The sequence below is a fragment of the Rattus norvegicus genome, chromosome 10, assembly GCF_036323735.1.
Source record: "Rattus norvegicus strain BN/NHsdMcwi chromosome 10, GRCr8, whole genome shotgun sequence".
NCBI classification, from domain to species: Eukaryota; Metazoa; Chordata; class Mammalia; order Rodentia; family Muridae; genus Rattus; species Rattus norvegicus.
This window is the reverse complement of record NC_086028.1, coordinates 18,367,138-18,391,762: the sequence shown is the minus strand read 5'-3', so window position 1 is coordinate 18,391,762 and position 24,625 is coordinate 18,367,138. Positions and strand designations below refer to the sequence as shown.

The window sequence follows — 24,625 nt, the reverse complement described above, 5'->3', positions numbered from 1 at the left end:
ACACACAGCATCACATCAAGGCTGGACAAGGCAACCCAGTAAGAGGAACCAGGGTCCTACAAGTAGGCAAAAGAATCAGGACAAGATTCCCACAAAATTCACACTCTACCACTAAGCTACCTTCTCAGGCGCACCCCCCCCCCTTTTTTTTTTCAAATATAAAGTGTTTTAAAACCTTTGAAGTAACCTCCTCTTCTAAGTGCTGATATTACAGACCTGTAATCCAACCCGCCCAAGACTTTTGAAATTTGTTTTTCATTCAAATAGAATATCTCCCTCAAAACAGAAGGCACTATTTTGGAGCTGATACTATAATGCTAGTACCACCATAATACTAGAATATGGCCAGCAGTGGTGTATGCACACTAATATTGAATAATGCTATGGCCAAGAGTGGTGTATGCACAGTAATACTGTAATAATACTAGTACCACCATAGATACATAAGAAACATTATTTTATGTGCATTTTAGCATTTCATCTTTACAGAAACCTTAAAGATAGTTTCATCCTTTTTTTGAAGATGAAGAAGGTGAGACTCGGTGATTAGTAAAACACTTAAGGTTAAATAATATGTGGGAAAGTCAGATTTCTGAATCTGTGCCCTCCAGAGTCCTGCCTCCCCATCCTCCACAGGAAAGCAGTCCCACCATGCCAGCACTCCAGAAGCTAAGCCCAGTCTAGTGACCAGGGCAGGTAGGTAGTTGCCACTTTACATATGCACGTTATGTGTTTCCTACCTTCAGTCCTGTGGACACATTGATCAAATGCAATGGTGGTGGTTTGACGTAAGTGGCTACAGCACGGGTGCTATTATGAGATGTGTGCTTGGAAGCGAAGGGGGCATGCAACAGAAATGGAAAGCAAAGAGGAGGCCCTTGCTGAAGGCCTGGGAAGGATGTGGCCATTTTTAAATGACATCTTTGGGTGCAAGACTTAAAAATAGAAACTTCTGTGACTGTTTCGATGAGAAGGAGTGATATGAGCACACAGCATCTTGACAAAGTGTAGAGTATAAATTGCTCTGCCTCACTCTTTACGCAAGGTCTCCACCCATGACCAGACCACCAGGAAAGACTCGCTGGCTTTTTGGCAACGTTTTGTGTTCACTATTCTGTTGGGGACTTTCAAGAAAAATTATTATATAAGTTTTAAGGGAAGAAAAGTTCATAAAAGATAAAGGTCAACCAGATCAGCCACCACTTACAAGTTGAAGGACCCACCATTGGTTGCCTCTGTGTGTGGCCTTGGACTTCATCATCTGTGGAAGAATAAGTGCACCTGCATCATCTGCAAAGCTGCAAAACCAGAGTCTGATGCAGGAGAGCAGTTCTGGGTTGGAACCTGGAAATTGGAATTTCATAAGCCTTAGGTAGTGGTCCTGCATCTAGGGAAAGTACCCAGAATGGGATCCACTGATCTCCTCTCTAAGTCATTTCCTACAACACGCTGTACTTTTTTTTTTTCTTTTCTTTTTTTCGGAACTGGGGACCGAACCCAGGGCCTTGCGCTTGCTAGGCAAGCGCTCTACCACTGAGCTAAATCCCCAACCCCCACGCTGTACTTTTAAACCATGGATAGCACAGAAATCAGAAGGTCTGAACCACATGGTTCTCTGCCAACTAAATAGGACCTTCAACAAGACCTGCAAGCTTTTCCTGTTGCTTTATTAGTACAGGTTCTCTGTGGCAAAAGATGAATGAGAGAGTCAATCTAATTTCAGAGAAACCAATTATTAAAAGAACAGCGTAAAAATTATCAATGTCTAAAGATTCTGTTTTGACAAAATCATTACTCTTTACTCTTTGTCCATAATGAACAGGAAGTGCTCCATGGAAAAGAGTTGAAATCTAAACATCCCATGAGGGAGCCTCATCCTTTTCCATGTATTAATAAATCAATTTTTAAAGATTTGCTTGTGTTTGTGTATCTGTGTGTACCTGTGAGTGTGCACCACCAGAAGAGGTTATAAGGTCCCAGGAAGTGCATCACAGGCAGTCGGGAGCTGCCTCATGTGTGCTAGGAGCAGAGCACAGGTTCTCTTAACCCCCAAGCTAACTATCCTTCCAGCCGGCACAAGGGAAGTTTTTTAAGAGTATAAATAAGGCTGGGGATTTAGCTCAGTGGTAGAGCGCTTACCTAGGAAGCGCAAGGCCCTGGGTTCGGTCCCCAGCTCCGAAAAAAAGAACCAAAAAAAAAAAAAAAAAGAGTATAAATAAAAGAGAATAATAACTTAAAGCTATCTGGGCACCCGAGTCTCTGAATTCTTTGAGGCCATGGCTCCAAAAGAGAAAAGGAGAAAGAGAGGGGGAGATTATCGTCTGTAAAGCTTTCAAACTAGCCTTTCTTGAAGCATCATGGAAACTGGAGCCCCCAAAGTCTAAAGACAGGTGGAGATGCCTGGGGCCTGAGTCAGTTAGAGCCAATAAAACAATGGGAAAGCAGCTCTTGAGTGATGTTACTGTTTGCTTTGGAGGAGAAAGAACACCAGAATGTGCACTGTGCCAAAGCACCAACCCTGGCCTGGATGTAGATGCAGGGCAACCCCTTGACAGGGAATCCCTAGCCTGAAGGAAGCACTCCATGGTGAGGACGCTAATGTACATTAGCGTCCATTTTAAACTGTGACCCTTTTGTTTCTTCCGTAGGCGAAGATGAGGATGAATTTGAGAATTTTATGCTGCCTCTCACAGTCTCTTTTGAAACAGTTTTACAAATATTCAACAACAACTTTAAACAGGAAGAAGTAAAGGTGAGTTTTGTTTGCATACATGAGGAAAGACAAGTTTATTCTTTAACACCAGAAAAGGCATTTGTGTGTCTGTGTACTTGTTTATATGTGTGTCTCAAACCCACATCTCTAAGTCATATGCTTATGAGTTGAGGTAATTTAACTATGCACTTCTCTAGTTTCTGATACAAATGTACTTTGAGGTCGGCGAGTGTGGCTGAGGACAGTCAGTTCACGGTTAGGTGGTGCAGATTTGTCTCCAGTGATGCCCCTGCCTGTACTAGCACAGTTCTTATGGGCACACACTTTAACCTCCTCCCACTCACACGGCTCTGTGTCTCAGAATATCCATATAGATACATGCACACATGCTAAAACCCTACATCTCTGAAGATTTTTTAAACAAGGATTTCTATAAATCAAGACTTTATTAAATGACTAGGCATATGTGTATAAACAGGAGCTGGTCTTCAAGTGTTGCATTCTTAAAGTGAACAAGTGATTAGGGTAACTGATGGCTAAATAAGGCTGTATGTGCCTGTGGGAGCCATATTAGGATTGATTTGACAAGTCACTTCAGCTGTGGCAGCAGTCATAATATCTAAGACAACATTATGTTTTATTAGTAAAATCCTTAAGTGTAGCAAGCTGTTTGTGACAAAACAGCCCCATATTTTATCGTGGGGGGATGGGAACAGGAGCTTTGCCAAACAGAAATAGTATTCCCTGAAATTATACCACATCAGTGCTCTAGTATATAGATAAGCACTGATTATTGTATTTAAGAATAGTAAATACATTCGAGAAAAGCCACGTGTTACTGTTATTTGAAATGGGTTGAAATATTATCCATCTTTCATGGCTTCTCTTTTCTCTCCCTCTTTTCCTCGATCACTCTTTATATATGCACACACAAATACCATGAAGTCAACTAGAAAAGGGATAGCCTTTGGTGATATTTATATAACTCTGGGGAAAAAATTATGGAAACACTGTACCTTTGTTTTAAAATAGAGCTTTTGAACGATGTCATAAAATTTTAAAAAGTAAATAAGATCTTAATTTTTCTTTGTTTAAATGGTCTTCCTAAATTCTTTGTCAGTTCCCAGTCAAATTAACTATAATTTTTACATGTCTTCTGAATTCTTCTGACCAACAGAATCTTTGCAGCTTTAAGTAACCAATGCTGCCCCTTATCAAAAGAATCGGTGAGGTTGCAAACTGCCATCTTTATAGAAATTACATTTGTCTCATTTGAAGATTTCATTATATTCCAAGCCTGTTTGGGTGTAATTCCATGTAGTTTGATAGAAAGCGTCTTCCTAGAGTCCTTTTAATGGAGTTCCAGGGATGTATCCCTAAACTAGCAAGTTCTTAACGACCCTGGAAAGTGACTGCTTGATTACACTTTAACGGTATTTGCAAATAAAATCACAAGTAATTAAGGGGAAATCTCCAGGCTTTTGAGCAAGTTTGATGCATGATAACTGCCTGATTCAGCTTCATCTAGAGTAATGCTGTGTAGGCAACAGCTACTGAGATCAATAGCAACGTAATGATAGTGGCAGAATTAAGTGAGTAACCTGAGCACTGCCTCAGAATGCATGCAGCTGCCACGAACCAAGGCCACACAGTGCACCCGCGCTTCCGTCCTAAATGTTCATCAAAAGACGCCCTGCAGGAAAATGGAGTTAGATGCTCTTTATTGCTGATCGTGTCTCTTGCCACATTTATCAGGGAAATTGGATTAGCAGTTGGCAGCTGCAGGTAGACAAGATTCTGCAGTGATTAAATATGCAGCTTGGCTGCATTTGTTGTGACAGACCTTTAGTAAATTCTACTGTAAGCACCATCTGTCTAATTTGTATGAAGAAAACTTGGTGCTTACAGCTGCCGCTAAGGAACGAAGTCTGTTGCTTTATCATAAACAAAACTTTTGTGCTAAATGGTCTTAAATGTAATTTATTAGGTTAAGGCTATTTTTCTATCATGGTGAATAAATAATGCATGCAAAGGTGCTTTCGGGTCCTTCGTGCGCACACACAAGACATGAAGACAGTTGTGTTTTGTTCCCCAGGAAAGTGTTTAGTATTCCAATCCATAGGAGGTGACGCCGCTAAAATATTTTTATGAAAATGCTGTAGGACTGCCAAATTCATTTAATTTGCAACCTTACCAGGATCATCTAACTCTCTATTTATGGATACTTTTCACATGCAGATTTTAGGTTGCAGTTGAACATTAAGTTCTTTCAAACTGAAATACTGTAAGGAAAAAATGCTGAAAAGCTCTTATTTATAACTGTGCATTCTTTACTTGGTCCTAATAAAATTTAAGCCAATGGTGAATTTTTGTCTTTTTTTCTCTCCAAAATCAAGGAGAAAGAAAGGGGAAAAAAAATCGTCATTCTAGGATATTATTTCAAAATGTTTCTTGCCCCCCACTCCCATTATTTTATCCATAGTCAAATATAGTTCACTGTTCCCCTGGCCCAGACATATTTTTCAATTCAGCCATGACGTCACGGGTTTTAAGGAAAATGAATGAAAACTTCTCAGAGGAAGAGGAGCAGTTAAATAGGAACCTGCTATCTTTAGTCCCTTCGTAAAAACTCCATGATGTTAAATTATTTAAAATCCTTGATTTTCAGCATGCGCACATTAAAAGTTTTCGCACTAAGTGCCAAATGTTGCAAACAGCACTTTAACAGAATGATTTTGCTTTGATCCCTGTAGCAGTTCCTGAATAATTTATCACAGGTTATTGCCTTAATTCTGGAGAGGGATAGAGCAATAAAGGCAGATGAAAACACTCCAGTTGAAACACCTTGGGGCCTGCTCATTCCTCTGACACGGCTCTTTTGTTGGAACTATTTAGAGGTTATTAAGATGTGTCTCCAGAATTAAGAGTATGCTGTAAGGATGAAGACAGCCATCTTAATTCTAAAGACAAAGCACAATGACCCTTCACCTTCTCTTTCTTTGTTGTTATTATATAGTAGAATTATGAGGATAATATTATAGCTGCCCCAGTAGTGCCACTACAGTAAAGGGTCTGTCAGACTTCCCATTAGAAACCCTGTTTGGGGGTCAGGGTGGAAGGAGCTGCGTCTCAGCTGTTTCCCAGCCTATCCGTCTCACACTTGGCACACAGACAACTGTTCACCATGCTGCGGACTGAAGCTCTCAGCAGTTTCCTCTTGAGCCCTCCAAAAAGGACTCCATAGAACTAGATCACTAGACTTACCCCATTCCTCCAATGCACCTCAAGAAAATTATTGGAGCACCACCTTCCGGATCTGTCCTCCCCTAAAATCGGGTTATTTGCTAGCTAGTGTGAGCTCGTGGTTAAGGCTGTCTGCCTCGTCCCAGAGCTGAGTATTGGGAAATTCTCCTGTAGCGTTGTTTATATGTCTGTCGATTCTGTGCTGTGCTAAGAGGAGTGTTATTTTTGAATATAATGAATCTCGTACATTAACACTGCACGCTATTGCTCGAGTGAATCTAAACTTATGCTTAGTATACATTTTCTCTGCTCCGAAGTAACAGTTTCCAAAAGTAAAGCACTAGTATAATTTTATGGCTACATTTTACTGCATTAAAAAGACCATAGATGTGCTTATGTAGAGCGTCGGTATCAAGTTAGTACCTTAAGGAAGAAAAATTCTGATCAAATGAAAATTAACCTTTTGTATAATGACATCTTATGAAAAGCCCTTTGTACAAGGCAAGAAGTAAAATTCATGATTCTTGTTCACTAATTTAGAATTGAATAGTGGGTATTTCATATGTATATGGAAGCTTAAAATCACTTGAAGAGCAGCCTATGTAAGTGTGCATAATAAGAATAGAAATTTTTAAAAGCACTTGAATAGATGTAAAGCCAAGGAGAATCCATCTTATACATAGACAGCAATCAGAAGCCAAGTGTTCACAGAATGGATTTTGTTCTAAAGGCTGCAAGGAAGGAAGCTAAGAAAGAGACTGACTGGTGAGGAAAGAAACTGTATAATAAGCAGAAGTGACATGAGTCATTTTAAACTGCAAAAATGAAATTAGTTTTTTATTCAAAACTTTGCGTCTCTGTCATTCTTTACAGTCAGATAGAGGTAGAAATTGGTAGTCCCATAGATAACACCCGGTTACATTGCGTCACCACTTAGGTAGGAGGGGCAATGTGTCTGACTGAAAACTATGATTTATTCCTTAGAAATGTCCATCATAATAAAGATGATTCAGAATGCATCGTCTGCTTGATAACTTAGGCTTTTTACTAAACAGGTTTTCATTTATTACCAAAATCAGTCTGAAATGGTCCCGAGACCATTTTTTGGCTTAACACTTCTGAAACCGTACTTCAGAAAGCACAGTTGCATCACTCAGCCATCTCACCTCCTTGTTGGGCAATTATGTTTATTTGTGCTCTTTGCTCTGACATTCTAGCATCTGTTCATGGGTTTTCTTTTTCTCTTCCCAAGCATCATCCTAAGGACAGCTTAATTAAGAGTCCAGAGTATGAGTCAGATCTTTTTTTATTCATGTCAAGGGGGTTGGTTTCACTTTCCCCTTTCCCTTCTAAACCATGTATGACCACGATGACTATTGTCAGGATACTGCTATGCATTTTTACAAACAAATATCTCTCATAGTAGATTTGTAGAATGGTCATAATCATAGTTAGCCCCTGTGATAGATTTGGAAATTAAGACTGATTAATTGCCTTGTCTTTAAGAATTAAACAAAACTAAAGTTCAATTCCAGAGTTGTGTGACATTAAATACAGAACTTTTCCTTGTGTTGTTTCCTGACTTGAGCAGTATGGCTGCCATTCTGGTTATATCATAATCCTATAGGTCACCGGCACAGTTTTATCTTGTCCTGAGTTATTACATCTCTTCTTTGGGGATCTTTAAATGCCAGTGAATTTCTAGGGCAAAGTAAACTGTATACAAGAGTCCATTTTGGTCAGGTCCATCAGTTGAGGTTTGCTATTAGAGAGTATCTAGACTATATAGCTTGTGAAACTATGAATCCTGCTTTTTTTCTAATTTGTCAGTATTTGGGTACAAAATTTAAGAGTCTCAGTGTTTTATGCTCCTGGAATTAAGATTCAACTCAGTTTATAAGAAGCAAGGTGAAGTTGCTCAGCAGATTGATGGTCTGTTTATTAAAGAGCCTATGGTTTTCCATGGAAAGGATCTAAGCGAGACATTTTAGCTAATGAATCAGAATCAGATATGTGGTCATTATTGCCTGATTATTACTCCATCTGCTCTGCACTAACGTGAAAATCAATTACTGTGTCTCTTTCCCACTGACAGCGTATGTTGATCGGGCTGGCAAGAGATCTTCGAGGGATTGCCTTTGCACTGAACACAAAGACCAGCTACACCATGCTGTTTGACTGGATGTATCCTTATTACACTGTGACAATACCAGCTCTGTGCACAGAGGGATGCCAGGCCCTCTCTTTCGTTTAATAGTGCGGCGCAGTAGGGAAGAGGAAACAAAGCTAAATGAACTAATGTGTAATGAGCTAAACATTACAGCACAGTGGCAGCAGCGCAGATAACGGAGCACAGTGTTGGAGACCAGCTCAGAGAGGTCACTTCCCGATAGATTCTGTTAAATATTGACAACCTGAAAATCACCTCCCCAGGTGGTGGTTTATGTTACAGGCATCATATAGCTAATATTTGTTCTTGGGATCAGTGATTTGTGCCATGTGATATTTTCTGAGGAGATGCGAAGTCTCTTCTCCATCTCGATTATCAGGGTTTGTTTATCTTTCTGAGACCTTACAACGCTACAGTGGTCATCATAATGAGGATATTAATTATCATGAAGATTTGTCATTTGCTATAAAATTTGAGTTTGCCATTGCTAAACTGTAGTGTAGATGGGGACAAATCCCTGTACAGAAATGTCTTATCACATAAGAATAAAAAGAGACAGATTAGGTTTGAGATCACAGCTCTTCATTTACTGTGAAAACCTCAGCCAGTCATTCTATTTCTTGGAAACTTGATGTCATCATCCAGCAAGGGAGACAATCCTGTATCCTGGCTTACTGTGACCACTAAGATAAGTAGCACATTCTGACTGGTGTCTGACACTTACCCAGTGGCCAATAAACATTTATTAACATGTTAATAGTACTCTGTGAGTCATCTTTAATCCTAACAAGAGATGACTGTTTATACAAGTCATTGAAGTGTGATAGCGTCATGCATTTTATATTTGAAACCAGCAGCCCATAAGAAAATTCTACTTTAAAGGAGAATGACTTGTTTTGTTTTATGGCTTTCTTTCTTAAAACAGTGTCTCATTTGCCCAGTTTTGCCTTAGACTTGACAGAGCAAGGAATAAAGTTAATCTCCTGGTCCTCTTGCCTTAGCCACCTAAGTATTGGGATTACTATGCCCAACTTAATTTATATCTAAATGGTACTCTTGCTTGTTTTATTTAAGCCTTTTTTTTAATCAAACTTTCTTTATATACTGTAAAGGAAACTTCTTAGAAGTGGTGTTCAGCGACTGGCATAGCTATGGCCCAAAACATAGCAGCTGCGCATGTTTTAGAGAGAATGCTACACATTATGAAATTTTTAAATGCTACTATTCAGAGTGCTGACTTATGGTTTTTAGTTGGTATGGAAACCTACTTCCTTATATTTATTTTCTTAAAGGTCAAACAATTAAGGTTTTTATCATGGTCCTGAAGAATCAACTACGTACCTTCTATAGTAATGTTTGGGTTTAAAGATTATAAATTTAATCAGAGTCTTAAATTCATCTACAAATGACTTTTCTTTCTCTAAACACCCACTTCCAAAGTCAAAACTTTCATTTATTTGGAAAATCATGAGAATCTACTTTTGGTACAAAAGAACTGGTTATTTACATGAGACCAGTCTCTTAAAGGTGGCCTGTCCAGCAGTTAAGAGGTTTTTCTCGGGGCTGGGGATTTAGCTCAGTGGTAGAGCGCTTACCTAGGAAGCGCAAGGCCCTGGGTTCGGTCCCCAGCTCCGAAAAAAAGAACCAAAAAAAAAAAAAAAAAAAGAGGTTTTTCTCTTGTTTATCTGTTTTCATGGAGAGTCAAGGTCAGATAGTCCCTTCTGTGTCACCAAATATAATCTGGGTTCCATTTCAGCATTTGTCCAGCAGATGGCAGAAATGGAAAATCTTGGGACTTGGCGTTTTGTTTTTTGAACTAGAAACTGATATCTCCTCCTTTGACCGTAGATGTTGAAGTTATTGGGGTCGGGGGCAAAGAGCGAGGTGTCAGCTATACAGCAAGCTGTGCTACATTGCCAAATGCAGTGGCTTGCTACTGGCCTTGCTTAGAATAATTGAGTTTCAGTAGCAAATCAGCTTCCTTGGGAAAAGGCCAAAGGCTTTTCATAATTGTATTGACAACAAAATGAATATGATAAATGGTGTTCATTCAGTTGAGACAAGATTTATAGTTTTCCTTTGGGCAAAGGATGAAGAGCAAATATTTATAATAATAGTAAAATTTGTTTAAAAGTTACATTATTTGATCATTCAAAAAGCTTTATTAAAATATTTTGAAATAACTTTTAACAGTTTCAGGTGATAAAGTACAGATTCTTTCTAAAGTATTCAAGTAATGCAAAAGTGAATAAGTATATGATTTTTAAAAAATGGATATGAAAGTCATTTATTCTTTCTGAAATATTGATATGTCAAACCGTCAGTGAGGATTCCCACATTACTGCTGGGGAAAGTTTATTTGCCTTTTATCCACATAAATATGTGTTCTTTAATTTGTTATGCAGTTCTTAGCTTACAGAGCAAACATTCCTTTAAGAGCACATGTCATCGTAAAGTCAAAATGCATTTTATTTATGGTGATTGTTTGATAAAATGCTATTTCCATGTTTAGCTATTTAATTCAGAAGCATCTCTGCGAGCGCCTTAGCCACTGCGTTAAGTGCTATACATGCTACAGGCTTACCACTCCTTCCGTCCAGAGCTCAGTGGCCTGGAACTCACAGCTACCATCTCAATAATTTCTTCATGTCTTGAGAATTCAGCAAGAAATCATTCGCTTACGCCCTTGCCCCTGAAGTAAGAACGCAGCAGTAAGAAAACGTTGTCTTGCAGGGCATCAACATGGGTGGTACTTAGATTAAGGTGTCAGAGTCCAGAGGGAAACTGAAAAATACACATGTGAATATTTCCACACACTGATTTCCAGGATGTGGTCGGTCATTGAGCTTACACAGCAGTTAGCACTGTTTTTCAGTGACTATGAACACATTACCGAAAAGCAGAGCGGGGCAGTGGGAAATGCAGAAGAGCATGGGCCTGAATAACAGTCTTCAACTCTAGGCTTGCTTTCACCACCTCACAACCGGTGGGTCTTGGGTAAGTTGTTTTGAGTCCTGGAGCTACAGTTTTACTCCCCTGCTACAGGGTTAATAACCCCCTCACACACACACACACACCCCAACTGTAGTGTGTGTGGCAGAATAACTACTCCACCAGTCACTTCACCTCCTAAAACAGTTAAGGAAGGACGAGGACTGCTTATTCATTCAGCAAAGCAGGCTTCTTTGGTGCAGTGTGCTCGGTTTAAGGAACTGTATAGGTTACTGAGACACAATTCTTACCCCTAAATGAACTTCCAGTTCGAAAGAGTCCTCTGCATGAATGACTTACAACATGTACAGAAAGCTGTGAGTGTGGTCAGGAAAGGCTCTATGGAGGTGACCAAGTAACACTAGGCGAAGTAAGACTAGCCCTTGGGGATTAGCAGGAGACAGTTTCTGGTGAGCATCATTTAGGGAAGACCATAAAGATGCTTCGATCACACACAGCTTATTTCATGGTTAGAAAGAGGTTGACCGGGACCCTTCACTATCAGACTCCAAAATGTATATCCTTATTCTTGGGCAGTATGAAACCTGATCCTGATGGCTTTGGGTGATGCACATAATCAGAAGTCTATCTTAAGGAGAAAATAATTGACAGTATGTGTGAAACAAGTGGGACTGGAAAGGAACTAACCCTGCAGACCTGCTGTTAAGCCAGCATGCTTTAGAATGTGTGTTCGATGCACAAGAAATATATGAGTAAATAGGTGCCCTGTGGAAGCTTGCAATGATGTCAGCATGCAAATGAACCCCCTACTGACCAACTGATTGCATATGTGTTGTAACAGACACATGTAAGGGACCACACAATCATTTGGATTGCTGGCCAGGAAAGAGGAAAGGTGTCATGGAGTGTGTCCCCTCCTGAACAAAGCACAGATGTTGGCATGTTCCTCCAGCACCTTAAAGTAGCCTCTGAACTGGCAGGCTTGTTCTAGTCTAGAGCCACAGCCTCCAACCCCGATTCCCAATAATTCTAATGAAAAAATGTATATTTTCATGGGTACTATAATGCTTCTCTTTTTTATTTCCTAATCTCCATTCATTTGTTTATTTTGTGTACACATGTGCTCTTGCCATCACACACATGGAAACTAGAGGACAGCCTGTGGGAGTTAGTTCAGGGTCCTGAGTATTGAGCTCAAGTCAAACAGCAGAGCATCCTGCACAGTGAGCCCTCTGTGGTGCAGCATATCCAAACTACTACTAATCACAGGATGGATGGATGCGTTAGTCCTGGATGGATGCAGACCTGGTGCCTCCAGTTCTTCACACTGTCATCCTGTGTGCCCTTGATTGTTCATGTATCTGATGTGGACCTGTGGTGCTCATCGAGAAGATCCAGGTGACAGGAATGAGATCCATGCTTTCCTACCTACGGCCTTCTGCTCCCTTCCTCCTGCCCACATATGTGCAGTCCTCACAAGGACACTGGAAAATTAAACCTGGGTTTTGATTCTCACTCTATAATCTGAGCCTGGCCCTCTCGCTCTGAAGCCCTTTAACCTCCCTGCTTAGTAGACCTCTGCTCTGCTTCCCAATAATCACTCATTCTCTCTGTGGCAGTCACCTCTGTCAGAAGCATATTAGAATTGTCACTACTCTCATTCCACACAGAAAAGGGAGCATCCCCTCATATCCCCTGGTCTTATCCCAGTGTGAATACCGCGTGCTCTAAAAACATCATGGTGCTCTGTCTAGAAAGTAGTTTGCACAGTGGCCTGTGTTGTGTTTTGAGGTTTATGTCTGGTGCTTGGGCTGTCTCTTTCCAGAACTGGACGCATCCTTTCCATACCTGCCGCCCTGATTAAGTATGACTCTTCAGCATAAAAACCATGTCTTCTCTTTCTAAATCAGTCCTGCACAGTTCATAGTATGTGGTATCTACTGTCTATTAAACAATAACAGCTTGGTAATACTTGGAGAAAAACAGTAAACTATTTGATAGGTCAAATAAAATTAACAGTCAACTTAGGTTTTCTTTAATATTTATGTATCCATTCAACACAATGCATACATAAACATCACAAGACAACTCACTCTTTCCACCATGTGTGTTCTGAAGATCAAACAGAGATCTATTGTTATCTGCTTTATTGAGCCTACTCTTCGCTTAAACATGCCCACTCACCCACTCACTTCCTGTCTTCACTCTGGCCCTTTCCTTCGTGGTAATCTCTGCATGGATCTTTAGTTAGTTGCCTCCTGTCTGTAAGGGCAGGAGTTTTCTTGGTGTTTTGTCACTGGTAGTCTCTGGAGGGTTTAGGGAAGTGCTTTTGAGGGTGTCAACGCGTACTTGTTAGGAAAGCTGCTTTTTTTTTTTTAATTTATTTATTATATATAAGTACACTGTAGCTGTCTTCAGACACACCAGAAGAGGGCATCAGATCTCATTACAGATGGTTGTGAGCCACCATGTGGTTGCTGGGATTTGAACTCAGGACCTCTGGAAGAGCAGTCAGTGCTCTTAACCGCTGAGCCATCTCTCCAGCTCAGGAAAGCTGCTTTTGCGAGTGCAGCACGAGCGCACAGCTGGGAACCACTGCTTTCCTGCTTGTAGGCCACAGCACTCCTCAGGCTCTGACAGGCTCATTTCCACTTTCACAGAATGGTTTCTTAGAGCGAAGCATGAAGTACAGTAAGGCGCAACTAACGGAGGCTTTGTCTCCTTCGTAGGTTCACAGGTTTACAGCAGCAAATACTGAGCTCTGCCTTGTACTGAGCCTGTACACAGAAGACCCCAGTGTCTGCACTGGCAGAGCTTGGAATGGAGAGAGAAATTCTGTGGTGAAGCTAGCACAGTCATACACAGGCCTTCCCCAACCCAGGTGGGCTGGCAGTAGAAGTGATGGGAAAGACTTTGAGGAGTCGTTGTCCTCTGTTTTGGAATATGAGGGACACATGGTCATTAGCAAGGAGATCCTAAGGAAGCATGGATCCCAGCCAGCCCTGCTTCTCAGAGAAGTAGTCAGGAGTGCTCATTGAGCACAGGTAAGGAAAAGATTGGACAAGATAGAAAAACCATCTGAGAGACATGAAACATGAGCTAGGCATTGAAAAATGGGTTGAGGCCAAAGGAAGCAAAGTCTAGAACAATGGACAGTCGTAACTGCTGGTGTCCGATGGCGCATTTGCAGGGAGTTAGGACAAGCCAACTTCCACACAGAGCAGAAATGGAAGGGCTGGTGGCAGACGAGCCTTTATGCCTTGATGAGGAGCTTGACTGGGGTGCAGGGACGTGGTTATGATGAGGTTTTTCAGCAGGAGCTCCTTGTCCAAGTCTTAGAGAGAAGGTGGTCCCACTCAGTATTTTAATCTGAAAGACCAAGTGCATTGGAAAGAGACATGGCGGCTAGGAAAATGAAAAGGTCTGACTCTCCTGCTCTAGTTTGAAGCTTTACTCCTGCATTTCTGTGTCCATTTCCCAAGAAGGAGGTGCAGTGTGGTCTGAAGTTCCAGCAGAGATGATGCTTTGCGTTCCTGGCTGGGTCATCAGAGGTGTGCACCCCTGTCATTAACAAGAATGTTCGCAGGCAAGGCACGGTGCTGTACACAGTTCATCTGTGCACTTGAGAGGCAGATGCAGGTGGATCTCTGCGAGTTCAAGGCCAGCTTGGTTTACCTGCTAGCCAGAGTTATATACTAGGGAGAGGGAGAGGGGAGGGCAAGCAGCCTTGATTGGATCAGCACTAGTGCCAGCATACAGAGCTAATGCATAATTTGGTACCAGGAGGAGGAGCGTTATACAGGGTGATGGCCCAGATGCTCTTTATGGCTCAAGTGATAGCAAACCAAGGAAGCCAACAACCTAGTTTAAAGAGAAAAAAGACAAATGTAGATCTCGGAGGTGGGTGGATCTGTAATATTTACTGTTTCTCTGTGCTTTTGTGGTTTTTAATTTTTCATAATAAAAGTCACCTTCTCAGTATAGTACTCAGAAGCCCTAATAATAATGACTCAAATATATTTTTATTTCTCTCTAGCTAAATTTATTTTCCTTCCTGTAATATTAAACATAATTGTCTAAGCATATTCTTACATGATATTTAAAAGTATATCTTTCATTTATACATGATACCAGGAATAAAAGAGTTTAACTTATGGAACAAATAGGTTCAAACTTTGTGGCTACCTCAAAAATATACCTGTATAGTTAAACAGAGTAACTTATACAGTTGCCGTTAATGTACCAAACAGAAGAAATGTGGGTTTCTGTTTGCTACTCGCTTTAAAATGCCATTAATTTTTTTTTTGCTTTTGTTTTTATTTGGGGGATGGTACCAAGGACTCATGCATACTTGGCAGGTGGTTTGCTACATTCTAAGTTCTTAGTCCTTGAATTCTTTAATAATTTATAAAAGGTACCCAGCGTATCTCCCAGTTCTTCAGAGAGCTATTGAACGGTGGTATGGAGAACCAGCATGTACTACTCCTATCTTAAAACTCTTGGCAGAACTGATGCAAAACAGGTAAGCAGCCATGGCCAGTCCACAGAGCCTGCATCTGCCTTCAGGGCATTGTCGTCATTTAGCAGCAGCTCAGAGATCAGTGAAGCTGACAGATGGGAGCTTTGAAAGAAAGGAGTGAAAGTTACAGATGCTGCAGGCCTGCAAAGCTGAGAAGAAGAAAGAATGGGTAGTGTTCTTCCTAGTCAGAAACATTGGGAAATGGGAAAAGTTGAACAACTACAGCCACTGTTACTCAAAATATTCAGTCACAAAATGGAAAGAAAAAAAGCAGTTATTGTAACTTTTTCTGCTTAGCCACAATTCTGTAAAATTTTTAAATGAGGAAGAAATGTGGGACTGGAAAGATGACTCAGTGGTTAAGAGCACAGACTACTCTTCCAGAGGTCCTGAGTTCAATTCCCAGCAACCACATGGTGGCTCACAACCATCTGTAATGGGATCTGATGCCCTCTTCTGGTGTGTCTGAAGACAGTGATAGTGTGCTCACACAAAACTAAATAAATAAATCTTTTTAAAACTATATACTCTTTTTTTTTTCTTTTCTTTTTTTTTTCCCCCCGGGGCTGGGGACCGAACCCAGGACCTTGCGCTTCCTAGGTAAGCGCTCTACCACTGAGCCAAATCCCCAGCCCCAAAACTATATACTCTTGAGTTCAGAGGTTCCACTTTATAAATAATGAAATGGAGTCTCAGGACAGGTCCCTTTCCCCGGGAGCCGTGAGGGTCTCTGCTTTAACTGAGCATCCTTCTGGGCTGTGTGCATGTGTGTGGCTGTCTCTCAGGTTCTCACTGGGTTAGTGACTGAGCAGCCTTCTGTGTGGCGTGAGTGTGTTTGCAACCACAGCACTTATGATTTAAGCAGAGCAGGGGCTCAGATGTTTTACATACAGCTATCAACAGATTCAGCAAAGGGTTTGAGGGAAGTACAGCAACCTCCTTGTGTTTGCCTCTTTAAAATGTGCCATTGTGAATGTGGCCTAGCACCAATTATCTGTCACTCAGCTGTCCTGTTTCAGCAGTGCCTCTCTGTGGATAGCGTGTTCAAGGGCAGGTGGCCAAACAGGGAAGGAACATGGGCTGCGGCTCCGTTTTCCTTTTTTTGAAAGCTCGTAGGATTTTTGTTGTTTAAGTTTTCTCATGGGTACCTTAAATATTCAGAGATTGTTTATTATTAAATATTGTTAAATATATATATATATACATGTATGTATATATATATGAAAAAACACTTAATACTGAAGGAGAAAATAGTATTCTATGTTACAAAGCATTTTGTGTCTGCTATAGCAGGTGTTTTGTGTCTGCTTTTATGCATGACACAAATGACTAATTGCCATGTAAAAATTTGTATTTCATGAAATGCAATGTATAAGTTTCTCTAGAACCTATTATGAATTATATCTTTGCATTTTCTAATTTGTTATTATTGTATATAATAGTAAATTTTGAGAAGCAGCAAGTTGTTTACAAACAAGATATTAGCAATGCTTTGTGGTTTGGGGTGTAGGTTTTTGAGAGTTTTTGATTTCTTGGTTTTTTGGTTTGTTTTTTTTTTTTTTTTTTTTGGTTTAGGGTTTTTTTTAGTTAGTTGGGTTTTCTTTTTTGTCTGTTTGTTGCAAAATTGTTTAAAGACATTCCATTGTATCTTGAAAACATAGCTGCAGGGCATGCCAGAACCTGATGAGGCCAGGGAGGAGGCTGAAAAGTCTGTATTAAGTCAGAATGGCTGGTCAATCCCTTACTCTGTTCAAATTGGTCTGCACCTGTGGGGATCCAGAAGAACAGACTTTCTCGGAACTTAGAGCTTGTTTCTCATTAGCTCAAGTGTGCACAGTGAACAGGGTCTGGGATTCTGGAGTGTGTTTGACATGTGTTCCGTTTGTGAGATGACCCAGTACACATTTGTGCGTTATTAAAAGACCTTCGTCTCCTATCACTCTGGAATTTGTTTTAAAGATCTGACTCATATTGTGAGACATGGGAAGTGTGTAACTGTCGTTCTTAACAATTACCCATCAGTCACCTGTCCATGGAAGGAGAAGAGGTAGAAAGTCTGTGCTATAAAATGTCAGGATATTATTTTAATAAATTAAAAAATGAACTCTTGGGGGCTGGGGATTTAGCTCAGTGGTAGAGCGCTTGCCTAGGAAGCGCAAGGCCCTGGGTTCGGTCCCCAGCTCCAAAAAAAAAGAACCAAAAAAAAAAAAATGAACTCTTGGATCAACAAATAGTGAAGAAATTATTGTACATATAGCTGTTCAATTGGAGTGACTCTTAAAAGAATAATTAGTACTGAATGAAATTCTTATAAATGAAATTGCTAGACAAGCTGATTCTTGGTTTCTTTATCTGCAGAAGTAGAGTAAATTTTGCTGTATTTCTTAGGTCCCAGCGTTTGAATTTTGATGTATCCTCTCCTAATGGAATTCTCCTCTTCAGGGAAGCCAGCAAGATGATCTGTACCTATGGTAAGTACCTTTCCCACATTGGTCTCTGCAGCATAACTTCCTGCTTCTGGAAGGAAAGGCGTTAAAGTCTTGTTCCTTTGAACGTTCATGTCTGTGTGGATTGGTAAGGTGGAAAATAGGGCAGAAAGCAGAACCCTTAACTGAACAGCATCAGGCAAGAGAGGGAGGGACACCCTGGCCAACCTGATACAATTTGGGAGGGATAAAATTGTAATGTCAGTAGCAGAGAGTACAGTAGATAGGCATTTTAAAGTTACAGTGTGTTCAGAATTGTCATATTCATATCAAGGTTCTGAGTTTCCAGTCTGGGTCTGTGAGTGCTTAGACAGCATTGTCAGGAAATGCCCTCGCCAAAGGCCAGAAATGCTTTATTGCGAGGTGTGTTCCTAAGTCAAGATTGTTCTAGTGGCTCATAATTAAAATTTTTTATAATTTATTCAGCAGTTTAGGCCTGAGAATTATATTATGCCTAACACTTGCCAATTCAGACAGCTTTATTAATAACGTTTTCTGAGTTAGAAGCATTTGTTTCTTTTGTTATTTAATAATTTCATATGTATATGTGCATATACTGTATTGTGACTAGTTTCTTTCCCAGACCCTCTTGGTGTCCCTGATAACCCCTTCCTTACAGTTCTCAAACTGATACTTGTTTTGTTTTGTATCCTGTGGAATCAGTGATGCTGAGTTTGGAACCAAGCTTCAGGGCTCGGCAGGCCTGGTGGGCATACAACTGGGCAGTGCCTCTCCGCTCCCAGAGCCAGTTAGTTTCCAAAAGGTTGCAGCAAGTGGCAGGGCTCCATAAGCCCCTTCCCTATCATCCCTGATTGCCACAGGGCCTTTCTTTTAAGGGCCCAGTGCCTGTGCATGAGGCCAGCTGTAGTGAGTTCATGGCTGCCCTGGTTATGTCGTACTCCCAAGATGGCAGGCCCTAGCCCCCCTCCTTATCTTCCAGTTCTTTGATGTCGTCTGCCTCCTCTTCCTCAGAGTTCCCTGAGCCTTACGGGGGTCCTGAGGGTGGTGTGAATGTCTTGCCTAGGGTGGAGCCTTCAGCTGCTGATCTTCGCAGTCATGTCCACTCAGGGCAGGGAGGGGCTGTTCTGATCAGTAAGCAGCTGGATACGTAGGTGTCTAGAAGGTGACTTGGTGAGGTCTCGGCTCAGCAAAAGGCTGTAGGGCCTGAGACCTGTTTAGTCGTGGATTTGGGGCTTAGTTTATAGCACTGAACATGTATTCCCTCCTACAGAGTGGACCATGATATTTTTTTATTTAGTATTCAACATCCTTAGCCATGAGGGAATTACACAAAAAAACTACATTTGCGACTCTGTCTCAGCCCAGTCAGAAGGGCAATCATCAGGAATGCAAATGGAGTTGCTGACATGGATGTGGACTTAAGGGGGTCCTCACACTGCCGATGGGGGTCCTCACACTGCCGATGGGGGTCCTCACACTGCCGATGGGGGTTCTCACACTGCTGATGGGGGTCCTCACACTGCCGATGGGGATAAGCCACTGTTGTCACTGTGGAAACCAGTCTGGGAGGTCCTTGGAACCGAGACACTTCCCTGAGACATTTATGTAGGCAGGTAATGAGGATAGAGCGGACACAAACCCTCCAGTCTAGTTTAGCTCTGACTGAGGCTGGTTTTGAACGAGGTTCCTGTGTGGTACACTTGCTGTAGATGCTGTCTTGAGTCCTGTCTTCTTTTCCTTCAGTGTGTTCCTTTGGTTTCCATTTTTGGATTTTGTCGATTTGTTGTAACTTCCCACATCAGTAGCTGACTCTGAAGTTCATCTCAGAAAGCTAGTGATGTTCATCTGTCCTGAGTGCTAGAGACTGGTTTTACCAAGTGCTGTCCGGCCTCCTTGTTGAGGGTCTATCTGAGTGTATACATGAGTAAACACCTGTAACTTTTCAGAAAGTGAACGCAGATTTAAAAGAACACAAAGAGCCATTTTAACTGTTCTTACTGTTCCAGAGCACAGTGTGGCATTCTGAGCTCACTCTATTGTAAGCTTCCATTACAGACGCTTATTTCTAATTGTACATTTGAATTTGAGCTTACAATGCTAAGTGTACTGTAGCAAAGGAAATTGCCTCCTTAGGGCAGTCCACCACCTCGTACCAGTAGCTACATTACCACAACTTCTGCATCTGTTTTAAAATAGGTAGTTGTATAAAGTAACATCCCTTTGCCTCCAGAAGTCAAAGAACCCACTTTGAAGTGGAATTTCTAAGTATACTTTGCCTTGCACTGAGAATACAGCTAATTTTTTTCCAGTTTTTTTAAATGTATATTTTGCCTTCATGTGTGTAAGTAGGTATGCATACCTACTGTCTGAGGAGGCCAGACAAGGGCATCAGACCTCCTGGAGCTGCAGTTATAACCAGTTATGAGCTGGGACAAACATTCTCTAAAACTGGAGAAATACACTTAACCACTGAGCTGTCACTCTAGCCTTTCTCCCCTAAAGGAAACAGTAATTACCATTGTGGACATATATATGGGGGTGTGTGTGTGTGTGTGTGTGTGTGTGTGTGTGTGTGTGTGTGTGTTACTTGGTAACTGGCAGGGCTTGTGCTGTGCAAATGAAATGTTGGGCTCCCTCTCCTGATGCTTTGGGGCTTATTGACTGTTGCAGTGGGTTCATGAAAGTAGTGACCTCGGCCCTTCCTATTTGGTGCAGCTGGCTTTCCAGGATAGAATAACCAGTGACACCAAGAGGAGTCCTCCAAACACTGTCAACCCTGTGGGCTTTAAAAGCTCTCCAGTGTCCTACACAGTGGTCAGGCACCGAAGACAGTGTTGCCATAAAGGATGAGAAAGATAACTGTGAAGATTGCATTGGAGAAGGAAGAGAGAAAAAGCAGAGAGCCTTAAGAGCCTGCGGGTTTAAGCGGGTTCAAGCAGGTCTCGCACAGCCTAGGCTTGTCTTCCAACTCACTCTTTACTCTTGAGCTTCATTTCTTCTCCTGCCTCTGCTCCCAAGTACTGAGGTTACAGGTATGAACAACAATGGCTGCTCCCATCCAAGTATTCTTGAAAAGAAAATCAGGAAGGGATTTTGTTGCTCAGGAGAAAGGCTAGGAGATTAGAGTCAGGCTCTGCTTCTCGATTTAGAATAATAGTTTAGGTAGTTTCTGGTTCTTACCGGCAGTTGTGTGCTTCCTCCTGTGTTAAGTCATTTATCATGGATTCCTCAAGCAATACCTCAGGGCAGGTCTTGCTAGCATGACCTTGGTTAAGTTGCTTCAGTTCCTTCTTAAATGGAGAGAATAATACATAGCTTATGAGGGGGTTATAAAGAATTCACTCATACTGTCCTGAAAGGCCTTTAGACCTGTTAGCCAGACTAGCTATTGTGATTACTGTAACAAAAATTTGAAATTGAAGGCGTTGGCATTAAGAAGCTTCCCAGGTAATATTAGGTAGCTAGCAGCCAGTTGGATTGGAAGTCAGTGTGACTACAGGTAGTAATTTTTCCATATCCCTTTACTGCTCCTTAAGAAGAATTAGGAAGTTTATGACAAGCACTGTGTTTTGGTGATTTCTGTCCCAGTACTTGGAGGGAAACCAAAGTACAAATGGGAAACTATCCTCCAGCTGTCACTAGTGGTTTGACACGTGCATCTCACATAGACTAATAGAAGGCTCTCCCTCGGCTCCGCTGATCCCGTATTGGCTTCTAGCAGCCTTCTGGGGCCTGGCATGGTTTTTTGTTTTTTGGTTTTTGTTTTAACTGTGCTTTTCCTCTGGACAGTCTGGAATGCTCACTGGAGGGAGATTGTGTGGCTGCCCGCCGTCTATTCATCTGGGAGATGAAAGAGTTAACTGAGCAGAACTTGAAATACTTACTTTAGGTATCCAAGGTGAAGTCCAGGTCCTAAAGGGCCAGAGCAGTCTGCAGTCCCTCTGTCCCTGTCCTCACTGAGCTTCCCCGTAGCTCCCCTCTCCTGGACAGTGTTCCGATAGTCAGGGAAGGGGTGGACCTAGAGAGGACTCAGTTCTTAATGTACCTGATTTACTGCATATTTTGAGGACTATCTCTTCCTCACTGCTCTGCGAGACTGGCAGAAAAATAATACTTTTGATATGCTGTTTTATTTATCTACATTCTGTCATGATATACTTTGATGTAAGTTTTTAATTTTGCTTCAGCTCTCAGCCGCTCTTGCTGTTACAGCTCAGGGTCAGCACTGAGGTTAGCCACAGTAGCACAAAACAATTTCCTGTTTGTACAGCCCAGGTAACATTTGGATGAGGATTAAATTTTACCACATTTTCTACTAGCCCGAGCCTATTATTTCTAATGAGTTTTAAATTGCTTCAAGAACATGTATTTCAAAACTTAGTGCAATGATCCTTCAGCCTGAGCAACTTAATAAAAGAAATTTCTTCTCTAAATTTTTGGTTAAAATGTTTCATGCAGTGTAATAAATGTTATTACTCTGGAAACCGACTTCTCAGTTTTAAGAAGTGGATGTTTTTATGCTCAATTTCCATTTGTTTAATCTTTTCTTCCCATTGCCTCTGGGCCCTGGTATCTTTAGTGACATGTGTTAGTTGAAGAGAGTGCACAGAAGGAAGAAATGCTGCTCGCCTTCCCAAGGCTGGCTGATGACCCGGGTCGCTTGTATTTCTTCCTTTTATAATGGACTTTAGAAAGCTTAGCTTGTAGCAATTTAAATTTTAAAAATAGCAAGAACAAACTATGATTTCTTCACTGGAGAATTTACATCTTGGGCTGAGAGATGGCTCAGTAGAGGACCAGAGTTTAATTCCCATCACTGACATGGCAGTTCTAATTGGCCTGTAATTCCAGTTCCAGGTAATCCAGTCAACTATTCTGGCCTCCATAGGCACCAGACACACAAAGCCCACAAACATGCATGTAGACAGAACACTCATACACATGCATAAATAGATGGATAGATACATGGAGAGACAGACAGAATCTCAAAATTTTATTAAAGAAAAAAGAATTTACATTTTGAAGTAACATATGCTTCTTTAACATTCATAAATTGACTTTGTAAAGTTTTATACGAAACATTGCTACTCCTTATGACCCAGCTAACAAACTAGTGATTTATTCACTGGGTTTTACAGAGCCCTAGGAGTCTGTAAAAGTATCATAGAAGTTCTCCAGGAAAAAGAAAAAAAAACAGTGGAGAAGAGGGACCTGTCCATAAATACCCAGCTACATGGATGCATAAACTGGATTTGTTTGTAAACCTATTTCTTCATTTGTAAACCTAATGTCTTCATTAAGAATAATTCCTGGAGGGGGGTTGGGGATTTAGCTCAGTGGTAGAGCGCTTGCCTAGGAAGCGCAAGGCCCTGGGTTCGGTTCCCAGCTCCGGAAAAAAAAAAAAAAAAAAAAGAATAATTCCTGGAGCGCGGCATTAGGAGTGGAAGCTTTGATTGTATCTTTACAGTAGGATTATAGCAGGACGACAGATGAAGACTGCATAGGTCCTGAGACACTTAGAGACCTTATAAGATGCTAGCAGGAAATAAGAGTTGTTGGAAACAGACGATCCAGGCATGGGCGTGGTCTCGGAGTTATGTTCAGCATGCAGATGGTAAAGGTTCCAAAGTCTTGTGGAGGCAATAAAATGATTATCCATCTCAGCTAACTTACCAAAAGAAAGCCTTTAAAGTCTACTCCATGGTGAGTCTCAGAAACTACAGGGGTTAGACTAAAGCTCCTTTGCACACAAGAAAAAACAATGCTAATGACGCCTTCATCATGTAGCTAATGTTTGTTGAGCATGTATCGTGTGAGTTATAAGGGCTGAGGAGATAAACACAGAAAAAAAAGCAGATTCTTCTCTAAGAAAACTTAGACCAGCAGGACATTTAGATAGATTTATGAAGAATTATTGAAGACAGACTAATGTACAGTGCTCATGTTGTGACTGTGCTTCTCCATGTCCTGGAAACCTAGAGGAGATTTCTCAAACTCCAAAGTCAGAGCAAGCAAATTTCTTTTGAAGAAATAAGAAAGGGACCCTGTGAGTGACATGGGCACACAGGGTCCCCTTAGCACCATTGTCTAGCTCTGGCCTTGCTCCTAGGTCCAAAAGAGCCTTGCAGGACCCCAAGAGTATCATGCCTCCAAACCTTCAGGTGCCCAAAACTAACCAACTTGGAACCCTACCCTACCACCCACCCCAGTTGGCTCCTCCTGCCACCCCAGCGGGTCTGCCTGTGATAGTCTGCAGAGACAGGAGCCTTGCATAACTGTCCTCTGAGAGGCTCCACCCAGCAGCCAAGGAAAGAGATGCAGAGACTCAGACCCAAAAATTAGATGACGCTTCAGGAGTCTTACTGAAGAGTTGGGGAAAAGACTAAGTGACCAGAAGAGGACAGGGACTCCATAGGAAGGCCAATAGAGTCAACTCATCTGGGCCCTTGGGAACTTTCAGAGACTGAATCACCAACCGAAGAGGGAACATGGGCTGAACCTAGGCCCCCTGTAGACATGTAGCAAATGAGCAGCTTGGTATCCATGAGGGTCCCCTAGACCTCTGGAGCAGGGGATGTTCC

At 41.4% G+C, this 24,625-nt stretch overlaps 1 protein-coding gene across 9 annotated transcripts in view; it reads left to right on the top strand.

The window, feature by feature from the left end:
• Ranbp17 (RAN binding protein 17) overlaps nt 1–24,625 on the top strand; it is a 302,529-nt gene that overhangs the window by 215,400 nt on the left and 62,504 nt on the right. For 7 of the 9 annotated variants that reach the window (XM_063268960.1, XM_063268959.1, XM_008767582.4 and 4 more), the window contains 4 exons: nt 2,649–2,752; nt 8,052–8,140; nt 15,493–15,600; nt 17,986–18,068. In XM_063268960.1, coding sequence (XP_063125030.1) covers nt 2,649–2,752; nt 8,052–8,140; nt 15,493–15,600; nt 17,986–18,068 — 384 coding nt within the window. Of the gene's footprint in view, nt 1–2,648; nt 2,753–8,051; nt 8,141–15,492; nt 15,601–17,985; nt 18,069–24,625 lie in introns of those variants that run through there. The other 2 variants (XR_010055172.1, XR_010055171.1) reach the window with 1 other exon arrangement.